Raw genomic sequence first — 12,815 nt, 5'->3', positions numbered from 1 at the left:
CAGTACTATTTCAGGCAGAGATGTCAAGACAGAGGTGAGATTGTTTTGATGGGAGTTTATCACCCTGGATCCAAAGAAAGCTACCGCTGTCTCACTGATGAGTCATACAGACACAGGGTGTGTTTGTGTGTGTGTGAGTGTGTGTGAGAAGAAAAAACGCTCTTACTAAGAACAGGTACTGTACTGCAAGAGAGAGAGAGAGAGAGAGAGGGCTTCCTGACTTGGCCTCATATACTCGCTCACATCATCTACACATGTACCTAACTGAGAAGTTGTCGTTTGTCATACCGTCCACAGTCATGTGAAGTGGCGGCACGGTGGTCGACTGGTTAGCACATCCGCCTCACAGTTCAGAGGTGCAGGGTTCGATTCTGCCTCCTGTGTGGCGTCTGCGTGTTCTCCCAGTGTCTGCGTGGGTTTTCTCCGGGTTCTACGGTTTCTTTACACATCCGAAAAACATGCATGGCAGGTTAATGGAACACTCGAAATTGTCCCTATTGTGAGCGGCAATGTTTGTTCGTCTATGTGTGCCATGCGATTGACTGGCAAACCGTGCAGGGTTGTCTCCCCCCGCCTACTACCCGAAGACAGCTGGGATAGGCTCCACCACGCCCGCGACCCTCGTGAGGAAATGCGGATAACAAAAATGGATGGATGACGTGAAGTTGTGCAGCAGGTTTCTTGCTCACGTCAGCTTCTTCTTGTCATCGTCGTCATTGTGGCTATTTTTAACAGCTTTCACTCCTGCTTCCAGCCGCCGCTTATGATGACTCAGGAATAGAAATTTTCTCTGTGGCATAAGGGCATGCTCAGTATGATCGTAAAATAACCCCGGATGATAACCCATTTTAATGTGTTTGTTAATCGACTCTAGTTTCCACTCTGGGTGCCGATCTCACACCTATAGAGAATGTGTCATCGAAATTGAACCTAACATGCATGTTTTTAGTAAGTGGGAGTTAGGAATGCTCAGAATCAACCCCCAAACCACAGATCGATGAGTCACTAGCTAACCACTCGCCTCTTGCCCAAAGACAGCTGAGGATGACCATAAGGAGGACGAGCCCTCTACGAAATGGTGTATTGTTTATGTTGTACTGAGCAGCCAGGACACTGTTGAGATAAGTTCCATTTCCTGTTCTTACGTCATCATCAATATTTTTTTCCCTCATCTTCACAGACATTTTGTCCCATGCATTTGTCCTCACATATGTGCAAAAATGACCTGAAAGTTTGACTTTTGTTGTGCCATTCGGTGCCATAGCTTGGGAACATTTAATAACTGACGAGAGATTCCTTCAAAGTGCGAGGTCAACCGTGTATTCTTGGCAGAGGTGTATCACTGAAAGGGGGTAATTCATTTTTACGAGCTACTCTGCGCATGCATTCTCATTTGCATTTTTATGTGTTGTGTTTCTCGTTTTACAAATGCATATATATATATATATATATATATATATATATATATAAAAACCCTCCCAACATTTGGTAGCTTTTCAGGATAAATTCAACCAAGGCAGTTGTGTGAAAAAAATTGTCGAGCGCGCAACTAGGATTTTATCACTTTTAAACATAAAATACACCAATAAAAGAGTGATTATTTTCCCAGACATGCTGTATTGCCAAGGTGATTATGTCATCATGACTGTTAAGACCATCAAAATCAGCGCATTTTTTTTCTGTATCCACGGCAGCAGTGTTGGACAAACAACTTTTGAACATTTTTAGATGAAGCACCTCCCAATTTCAAGACAGAAATGTGAACTCTATTTAAGGCGAAAAATGGGGCCAAATTTTGTAGGTTCAGGCTCCAAGAGACTTTTTTGTTGGTCTTGTCCTGTGTCATAATCCTTCAACTTTTCGTCGATCTTGTTGAAACATACAACCAGGGATAGTTCGTGAAAACATTCGAGAGGGTGCCACTGAGCCCTTTTGTAAAAATAAATTTATAATATAGTGATTATTTTGTATGTCAAGTTTCAGACGTTCTCACACAGTTTAAGACCATCCAATCAGCATCATTTTCCCAGTTGTCTGAACATCTGAGGATGAAACACCCACGATTGGATAAAATCTCGTGGATTTTTCTTTTTAAATGCGACCTCTATAAAAGTCCAAAAATGGCTCTGAATGTGAAAGAAATTTCAAAATAGCAGACTTCGTGTTAGCTTTAGCATACGGCTCCAGGAGGCGTTTTTGTAGGTCTTGGGCTGTTACATAGAACTCCAAAATATCGTCAATCTTGGTGTTACGTACACTCGGGGCTACCTTGCAAAAAATAAATTAGGGGGCGTTGTTGAGCCATTTTTTTTTAAATTGCACAAAAACCTCAAAATATTGATGCTGCTGCTAGGCTGGATTTGTTGGCTAAGTTGAATTAGTTTTCATGCCTGTTTTGACCCTCAGAGTTAGCGTTGTTTCCTTGGCAAACAGCATGTTGCCATGGTACCAGCTTTTCGCAAAAAATCAAACTTCCATGTTGCTACATCATGAAGTTCTAATCCAGGTGTGTCCAAATTAGGTCCTCAAGGACTGATGCCCTGCCTACTTTCCATCTCTCCCTGTTGCAACACACCTGATTCAAATGGTCAGCATTATTATCTTGCTTCTTCAGCTAGCTGATGAGCTGATCATTTAAAATTAGGTGTTTTAGCAGGGAAACATTGAAAACAGGCAGGACATCTTGAGGAATAAGTTTGGACACACCTGACCTAACTACCATATTTTGCGCACTAAAAGGCGCACTGGATTATGAGGCGCACCGTCAATGAATGGCTATTTTTTTTTTTTTTCATACATTGGACGCATCACATAAGGTGCAATCTACAATGCCTCCACTCGATGGTGCTACGCTCCTTCCATTCAACTCGAGAGGCGTCCGTTCAACTCGAGAGGCGTTCATGACCGCCTCTGAAAAACGTAAATTAACTATTACTGCACTTAAATGAAACTACGAAAATTGAAAATAATGCATCAAAACAGAAAATCAAGCGAGGAAATCACAAAATAAAAAGATACAGAATTTATTTTGTGACTTCCTCGCTTGATTTTCTTTGTAGTTTCATTGAAGTAATCATTAATTTACGTTTTTCAGAGGAGGCTTAGAACACCTCTTGAGTGGAACGGAAGAAGAGAAGGCACGGAGACGTAAAAGACGTACAGTACCTGTATTTGTTGAGACTGTGAAAACCATTAATAAAGTCTGCATTTAAAATAAAAATTAAACCACAGCTCTCCTTTTTTCAACAAATACAGGTGCGTCTTTGTCCGTCTCCGTGCCTTCTCTTCTTTCGTTCAACTCGAGAGGCGTTCATAACCGCCTCCGAAAAACGCATTGGCTTTTCCTTGATCATAGCTCCAACAGAACCATCAGATGTCCATAGCAGTTATTTATTCCTTTGTTGTGCATTCACAAATGATGAAATCACAATATAAATTCTGTCGGGTGGGGGGGCTATAGAATTTATTTTGTGATATCCTCGCTTGCTTTTCAGTTTTGATGTATGATTAGCAATTTTCGTAGTTTCATTGAAGTAATCGTTAGTTCCTGTTTTTCGGAGGCGGTCTTGACCACCTCTCGAGTCGAACTGAAGAAGGCACGGAGACGGACAAAGACGTACCTGCATTTGTTGAGACTGTTTTAAAAAAACAACACCACAGTTCTCCTTTTTTCGGAGCCGCAACAAAAATGTATTTAATAAAGCAGCGACACAGTTCACTGAACCAACAGCAAGTTATAACATTGTCAGCATGTCTCCAGCAAGGAGCCATCTTGGGGTCGACATATTACCGTAATGACCATACACAAGACACACCGGATTTTAAGGCGCTCAGTGAGCTTTTAAGAAAATGGAAGACTTTTTGGTGCGCCCCATAGTGCGGAAAATACGGTATATATTTTTCTAAGACAATAGGTATCTTGTCCACGTCTTCTTTTTTCGTTCCACCGGGGTTTAGCCAATGTGTTTATAAAGAGACCAGAATCTCTTTATGTCTCAACCTCCATGGCAAAGGCTCCATCAAACCCGTGAGACCGATTCACCTAATCCCTGTGGTTCGATCGAACCCAGGTTAAGAACCACTGCTCTAGAACAAGGGTGCAAAAGTATGACCCCTGCAATTGTGCAAAAATGGGCCAAATTTTGACTTTAAAAAATGCATAGATCACTTTCTGTTCAGCTTAAACTTTGGCTGCAAGGGACTTTTTTTGTACATCTTGTTCCTGTCATTTTTTTAGCCTTCGGTCAAACGTGCCTTTTATAGCCTTTGCTCAAAATTGGATTTTTTTTTTTTTTTTTTTTTAATTCCACTCCAGGTTGCACTGCAGAAGCATTTTGTTTTCATTGGTTATGACAACTTTAAAATATCAAAATTTTCATCAAGGCCAATGAGGGCTACGTGAGGCAAGTTTTGGTGCATGTTTAGGTCCTCAAAAATACCATTATTTTTTTAGTTAAAAAATATGTAATAAGAATAATTACTCTTATATTAATAGCACATCTGCCTCACAGTGCAGAGGTCTGTGGTTCGAATCTGGCACCAAACTTCCTGTACAGTTATTTGCATGTTCTCCAATTGCCCGCGTGGGTTTTCTGCGGGTATTCCGGTTTCCATCCACATTCCAAAAACATGCACGGTTGGTTAACTGATCACTCTAAACTACCCGAATGGTTGTTTGTCTATGTGTGCCCTGCGATTGACTGGCAACCAGTTCAGGGTTTACCCCGACTACTGCCCGAAGACAGCTGCGATCGGCTCCAGTACGCCCGCGACCCTCGCGAGGATAAGTGGCTCAGATAATGGAGTGAAAGGATGGATATTAAACTATAGGTACCACGCTGTGGTCGCTGATCCTTAATAATTCCTACAAAAATAATTGGGACTTAGCGTCTTTGTCCGTCTCCGTGCCTTCTCTTCTTTCGTTCAACTCGAGAGGCGTTCATAACCGCCTCCGAAAAACGCATTGGCTTTTCCTTGATCATAGCTCCAACAGAACCATCAGATGTCCATAGCAGTTATTTATTCCTTTGTTGTGCATTCACAAATGATGAAATCACAATATAAATTCTGTCGGGTGGGGGGGCTATAGAATTTATTTTGTGATATCCTCGCTTGCTTTTCAGTTTTGATGTATGATTAGCAATTTTCGTAGTTTCATTGAAGTAATCGTTAGTTCCTGTTTTTCGGAGGCGGTCTTGACCACCTCTCGAGTCGAACTGAAGAAGGCACGGAGACGGACAAAGACGTACCTGCATTTGTTGAGACTGTTTTAAAAAAACAACACCACAGTTCTCCTTTTTTCGGAGCCGCAACAAAAATGTATTTAATAAAGCAGCGACACAGTTCACTGAACCAACAGCAAGTTATAACATTGTCAGCATGTCTCCAGCAAGGAGCCATCTTGGGGTCGACATATTACCGTAATGACCATACACAAGACACACCGGATTTTAAGGCGCTCAGTGAGCTTTTAAGAAAATGGAAGACTTTTTGGTGCGCCCCATAGTGCGGAAAATACGGTATATATTTTTCTAAGACAATAGGTATCTTGTCCACGTCTTCTTTTTTCGTTCCACCGGGGTTTAGCCAATGTGTTTATAAAGAGACCAGAATCTCTTTATGTCTCAACCTCCATGGCAAAGGCTCCATCAAACCCGTGAGACCGATTCACCTAATCCCTGTGGTTCGATCGAACCCAGGTTAAGAACCACTGCTCTAGAACAAGGGTGCAAAAGTATGACCCCTGCAATTGTGCAAAAATGGGCCAAATTTTGACTTTAAAAAATGCATAGATCACTTTCTGTTCAGCTTAAACTTTGGCTGCAAGGGACTTTTTTTGTACATCTTGTTCCTGTCATTTTTTTAGCCTTCGGTCAAACGTGCCTTTTATAGCCTTAGCTCAAAATTGGATTTTTTTTTTTTTTTTTTTTTTAATTCCACTCCAGGTTGCACTGCAGAAGCATTTTGTTTTCATTGGTTATGACAACTTTAAAATATCAAAATTTTCATCAAGGCCAATGAGGGCTACGTGAGGCAAGTTTTGGTGCATGTTTAGGTCCTCAAAAATACCATTATTTTTTTAGTTAAAAAATATGTAATAAGAATAATTACTCTTATATTAATAGCACATCTGCCTCACAGTGCAGAGGTCTGTGGTTCGAATCTGGCACCAAACTTCCTGTACAGTTATTTGCATGTTCTCCAATTGCCCGCGTGGGTTTTCTGCGGGTATTCCGGTTTCCATCCACATTCCAAAAACATGCACGGTTGGTTAACTGATCACTCTAAACTACCCGAATGGTTGTTTGTCTATGTGTGCCCTGCGATTGACTGGCAACCAGTTCAGGGTTTACCCCGACTACTGCCCGAAGACAGCTGCGATCGGCTCCAGTACGCCCGCGACCCTCGCGAGGATAAGTGGCTCAGATAATGGAGTGAAAGGATGGATATTAAACTATAGGTACCACGCTGTGGTCGCTGATCCTTAATAATTCCTACAAAAATAATTGGGACTTAACAGCTGTCGCTGCTCGGGTCCCCCCCAAAAAAATAATAATTTGCATTTGCAGTGTGAATATAGCCTTTGAATGTTGCAGAAATTATTTTCCCAGTCAACTCGTTGACGTGTTGTCCTAGGGTGGCCAACTGTCCTACGTAGCGCATGCTCTTATAGCGTTTGAAGCTCAATCCACGCATCCCGGAAATTGAGGCCGTGTCCCACAAAATCAACGCTTGCTCCAGTACCAAACTCGGTCACGATATCACCCCAAGCCCGAGGCACCAAATTAATATTTAACAGTTGCGCACAGCTCTGTAGCCACACCGACCCCTCAGTTGAACAGTTGACTGTCGTGAGAGGTTGTCGTCTACAGCTTTTTGTTGTTGTCATGATACCGCACACACGTGCTGAAAAGGTAGACAAGTCAGAGAAAGAAACTTCATTTAGTGAGCCACTGACTAAAAAGATGTGTGTACAGGAAACATTCGGAAAGTCAGTATTTGTGGGCAACAGGGGTCGAGGGGGGTACTCAAAAGGTTTTTTGTAACAGTTGCAAAATGTAGTTTTCAATCAGACATTGATAGGAATGTGATGTCAAACGACACAGGGTCACTGAGACACGGTGCACTGATTCTCAATGGGTGTGTCGTGGCCCATTTTTGTGCCTTGAGAGAACATCAAATGTGCCGTGGAAATTAACAAAAATAAATTATTTGGATGAAAAATTTACTTTGTAATAATTGCTTTTTTTAAATGTATCTATGCCAACCACCTACTGTAAAACAATCATAAAATGCTCTTCCCCTAGACAGCAAAAGTTACATAGTTAACCTGTGCAGCCTTTTTTTGTGAATCATTTTGCTCACTGGTGTGCCGTGAGATTTTTTTCCAAATTGAAATATGCACTCAATAAAGGTTGAGAAACACTGGAGTAGTGAACCCCCAGTTTCACTTTTTATGATAAGCTATTTAATTTCATATATTTTCCTTTTTGGCCCCTCTTCACGAGCATACACCAGTGCATGTTTCGGAGAATATGGCACTGTTAATACACCACATAAATATACCATGATGCTGTGCAGTGTCCCACATTGTCTCCCAGAAACAACCTCCTTGTCTCCCCTTGGGTTTATTAGCAGGTGGTCATGCTCGTTGTCCCGTGTGGGAATAAATGAGTTGAAAACAATGCAATCAGACAAATAAAGAGCGGCTAATCTTATCTTCCATGTATAACAAAATGGCAAAGGAGTTAATTACAAATATCGCTTCAAACAATGTACGGTGTACTTTTACATCAATTCTTATTCCATTTACATGTACTTGTCAATTGTCATCTTTGATTTTGGTGCACTGGCAGTGCCAGTTATGAACTTTAATTCGTTATAAACAACAAGATCGCGCCCAGGTCAAGTTACTTGAGGTCAGCTGAAATGGGAGTACACTTAAGCACCGGATTAATTTTTGGCACCAGGCACTTGTGTGTGTATATATACTGGAGTGGGTAAAGTGACCACACCGAAGGGGTAGCTTTGTGAAACGGGTTCAAGTACCACTTTCACCATCCACGTTTTACTGTTTATTATAATCACAATATTTACTTTTTTTTTTTGTTACCGATTCGGAGTAGAAAACGAATCGTTGTGTTACACGTATTTATTAAAAAAGTGAACACTCACACAAGTGAACAATTTCGTTGAAGCTTTGTGATTAATTTGCTGAAGGATAAGATCACTGGACAAACATTGTCCCAACAGTAACGGGTAACGGGAGCCAGTTAATCGAGAAGCCAGTTGAACCGTGACACCGGAGCAAAACAAGAAACCTGATCGTATGTCAGCCGGGACCGTGTCCAGAGATGCGTGACGTCACGGGAAGCCCGTCTACAGTAATTGCATGGCAATACGATTATGGGTCACACTCACTGACGGCGAGAAAAAAAATGCAAAAAGAGAACGGTGGCGCAGTTCATTCACCAATACCTTCTAACTTTGGAACCATTCTCAAGCTAGCAGTTAGCTTCTTCCATTGGCAAGTTATGAGAGGCGGCGAGGTTACACGGTATTCGAATAAACACATTATAAGCTTCGCTAATAACAGTGAACTGCGCGGAGGAACGTAGACAGTTTTGTTTCTGGAAGGCATACCTTGAACGTTACGGGTGTGTCGTTCCTTCTCCAACTTCTTTTATTTTTCCTTAATGATTCTTCTTCTTCTTCCGTAAAGCCTAATCTGTGCATTACTGCCATCTATAGGACCGGGGTGTGGATCGGCCAGCGATACAAATTTTTTTTTAATAACTTTTTGAACATTGAAAATACACTCACAGAGGATAATATGAATTTGGTAACAACATGTAAAGTAAAATAAGTATATAAAACAAATAAGACAATGAACAAAAGGGATTCATAAGTAAAAACTCAATGTTTGCATTTAAAAAACACACAGGAACGTAATTAAGTGATAAAAAATCAAAACAATAGATTTTTAGCAATGTCTACATATTTTCCTCGCATAATTGTTTTTATTTTCCTAAGGCATAAGAAAAACATTTTAAAGTCGGTCACAAATCCTGACACGGAAGCCTTAATAGTTCTCCACTTGGCACAATGTATATGGTATTTACCCATCAACAAAATGTGAATGAAATAAAAAATAATAATAATACGTGAAGAAAATAACATGACATAATTCAAATTGTGGAACATTATTAATTTTGAATGACAATCAATTTTCATAAACTTTAGGGCAGAAGGAACAGTTCTCTACCTCAAATATATTTTATTTTCTGAGATTCTACTATAAAATAGATAATTTTAAATGTGTTTGTTCGACTTTCGGCAAAAGTCTATAGTTTATAAATGCTTTATTTATAGTGACTTCGAATGTTACCAAACTGTCCCTCTACCATAATTCTGAAATATTTTGGCTGTATAGGCCTTACAATCAACTTTTCATCACATTTTCTATCAGACAAAATAGATTCTTCCATCAATAATCTTGGTAATACCCTTGAAGCAATAATATACATTAAAAAAATGGATGAAGGGCAAATGGATTACATTAACATTTTTGTTATACTCTTTTTGAGAACAATTGATATTTTTCGTCCCTTGGCTGTACATTAAGTCAATTACAAATATTACGGCCTTCTCAAACCAAATGTTTTTAAAGACTGATTTTCTATTTATTGTAATGACTCCATTGTTCTATAAAATTGACTTGTTTCTGAAAATTAGACATTTTAATGGCCATCCTGTGAACATCAAAATCACATTTCGGGATTAAATCAAAACCTCCAAATCTTCTTAACCAGAGACCTCAAAATGTGGAACCAAATGGGGTTGGGCTGCGACAGACAAGATTTGATCCAACTCACTCTAAATGTACCAATCATGGATTGAAATTCTGGAGTTTCAATACCACCATTGTTATATTGCTGAACAAGATGGAATCTTTTGATATAATACATATTCGTCCTCCACAACAACTGGAAAATAAGTGTTCGGTTTATTAATATTTCCAGAGGATAAATAAACAGAGAACAACAAGGGTGAATCAATTTAGAAATAACTTCCCCTTTTGATAGTGTAATTCTGCCAAAAAGAGTAAAGTCTCAACTTAACCAGTGACTAAGTGACTTTTTCATGTCTAGTAGACAGTGAGCAATATTTATGTGTTGTCTTCTAATGACATTTTGTGATCGTGTTAATCCTGGAATTGTTTTGTTGCCCGAAAAATGTTTTTGCTGATGCAATTTTTCTAATTTTGAACTTAAACCACACTTATTTCATCAAAGGTGACAGTTTAAAATCGTTAGTTTCCTTGACCCTTTTTTTTGTTGTTGTTGCAGAACTCCTCATTTTCAAGAGGTTTAAAATTAAATGTCCAATTTGGGATATAAATTTGCTGAAATAAGGTGGCCCGGTGATCGACTCGTTAGCATGTCGCGCTCCCGAGTGCAGAGGTCTCCAGCCTTCCTCTGTGGAGTTTGCATGTTCTCCTCGTGCCTGCGTGGGTTTTCTCTGGGTACTCCGGTTTCCTTCCACATTCCAAAAACATGCATGGTCGGCTGATTGAACACTCTAAATTGTCCCTAGGTGTGAATGTGAGCATGGATGGTTGTTCGTCTCTGTGTGCCCTGCGATTGGTTGGCAACCGATTCAGGGTGTCCCCCGCCTACTGCCCGAAGACAGCTGGGATAGGCTCCAGCACCCCCCCAGTTCGGAAAATGAATGAATGAATGAATGAATACAACAGAACAAATCTGAATAAAATATTTAATCAATTGCATTTTTAATACATTTTTGAAATGGGAAAGAGACTTTATGGACACCCTGTATATCATGACTAAATACGAGCAGAATACACACTTCAACGTCTGACTGAATAGACACAATCTTGACAAGCATTTGACCGTGATTATGTCTTTCCGTAAGGTCGGCCCGGCGACAAGCATGTTATCGTCAATATTGTTGCTGTCTGCCTCCACCTCACTTTGTGGGTTTTGAGTGATTGTGCCAGACATGTTATTCTTGTCACTTAAACTTGTTGTTTTGAGAGAGATGAGCCAGCAAGCTTTTTGTTTTTAAGTTACTGACAAACTCTCCCCCAATCCCTGGAAGACGTTACAATGTGTTATTTTCCAAATATCATTTAGTCTTGCCATGCAGCAAGCCCGGATGCAGGAGAGATTACGTTTCCCCTGCCACAAGTGTATCATTCAACACAAAAACACTCACACTTGACAGACCCGTTGAACATATTCAACTTTATTGGGAGGAATGTCGGCGCCATTTGACTGTCGTTGCTGGACAGCTCCGGGGCACTTGTGTCTTGTGCCTGATATTGGCAGCATTTTCACAGCCCCACTTTGTTCTGCGGAAAGGCCGGTGCTGATGGACAGTCGGCGGCTGGATGGATGCATGGCTTGAGGAGCCGACAATGAGAAGAAAGGAGCGTCAGCGCAGAGCACCGATGCGTATGCGGAACTGGGAGTCCCAGCTTGTAATTGAAGCGGATTTACATGGGACAGGAGAAGAGAGCCAATCTGTCTTTTTTGTTCATGGATGCTACAACTTCTTGTTGCTTTCAAGCTGAACTTGTAGCAGACATCTGCACATTGCAGTATGACGTCACCCCTTGCCAACCTGTCAAACATTTGCGATGTTTGCGACAGGGCTCCGCCCATGTTCACTGTCACTTGCAGGGATTGACTCTAGTTTCCATCTTAAATTAAGCCAGTGGTTCTCAATTATTTTCTGTCATGCCCCCCAAGGAAGAGGAAAACATCTCCCCCCCCCCCCCCGCGCACGACTATAAATAGTATCATTTGTCTATAAAATTGTGATAAGTACACCTTTGCATAACACTGTATCCTTATTAACGTATAAGAGAATAAAAAAGAAAGAAATATGGACCAACTTTATGGACTAACTTACAACAAAGAATAGCTTTCGTAACTGGAACAGAAAAGATTTCAAGTGCATCTGAAATTCAAAAATAACATTAAATTTTTAATTTAACAATAAATATTTTTTGACTGACCATGTCAAACCATATGATACTGAAAAATAAAATCAATAACTTATAATGCATTCAAACTAACTATCAAACATTCAAAATATCTCAGGGGCACAATATTTTAAAAAAAAATTAAACAGCAAAACAAAAAATAGAAGAATTTGTGCTTTTTTTTTTTTTTTTTTTTTTTTTAATCAAAAGATGATGTCTGGATTGATGGCTACAATGAGCACGTTTTGCAATATCGAAGCGCGGTTTGAAGCAGGACACAGCAACTCTTGGCTCCTGCTCAATGTGTAGCCGGAACCTGTATTTTAGTTGACTGAAGTAGCAGTCACAAAGCGGCATGATTGTTGGCAATATTCGGCACGTTTTCACTGAAAAAAACTCAAGCATATCAGCGTGATTGGGGTGTAATGTCTTTAAGTGACGCCTTAATTTATTTGACTTCATGCTGTCCGCTACCAAAATGTTTAGACACAGTAAGCACATCGGTCTTTCCTCGTCTGCCACCTCAGTCACATTGAAGCCAAGCGCTACATAGTACGTCTCGTCATATTTCCTCCCTTCGAATGCTCCCTGCGCAAACTCTGCCAATGAGAGTGCCACTGTCCCCTAAGTAGTGAAGGTGCAACTGCACGTTATTTTAGGACTAAAAAAATTTAAAAAAGCATGTTCCCCGAGGTCTAATGCGCCCCCCTTGACGGAGCCTCGTGCCCCCCTCAAGGGGGCGCGCCCCACTATTTGAGAAACACTGAATTAAGCCCAAGCAGAAAGTTACATACACATATATATA

At 40.5% G+C, this 12,815-nt stretch overlaps 1 protein-coding gene and 1 pseudogene across 1 annotated transcript in view; one reads left to right on the top strand and one right to left on the bottom strand.

Moving 5' to 3' along the window:
- Positions 1–8,748, bottom strand: part of setd3 (SET domain containing 3, actin histidine methyltransferase) — an 83,960-nt gene extending 75,212 nt beyond the window's left edge. Inside the window, 1 exon segment of the mRNA XM_019888837.1 lies at positions 8,644–8,748. Coding sequence (XP_019744396.1) covers positions 8,644–8,745 — 102 coding nt within the window. The 5' untranslated portion in view covers positions 8,746–8,748.
- A 1,692-nt stretch (positions 8,749–10,440) lies between these two features.
- The window catches only part of LOC109527100 (N-acetylglucosamine-1-phosphotransferase subunits alpha/beta-like), a 5,094-nt pseudogene continuing 2,719 nt past the window's right edge, over positions 10,441–12,815 (top strand).

Source organism: Hippocampus comes, unplaced genomic scaffold (genome assembly GCF_001891065.2).
Source record: "Hippocampus comes isolate QL1 unplaced genomic scaffold, H_comes_QL1_v1.1 scaffold254, whole genome shotgun sequence".
NCBI classification, from domain to species: Eukaryota; Metazoa; Chordata; class Actinopteri; order Syngnathiformes; family Syngnathidae; genus Hippocampus; species Hippocampus comes.
This window is presented reverse-complemented; position numbering and strand designations above follow the sequence as displayed.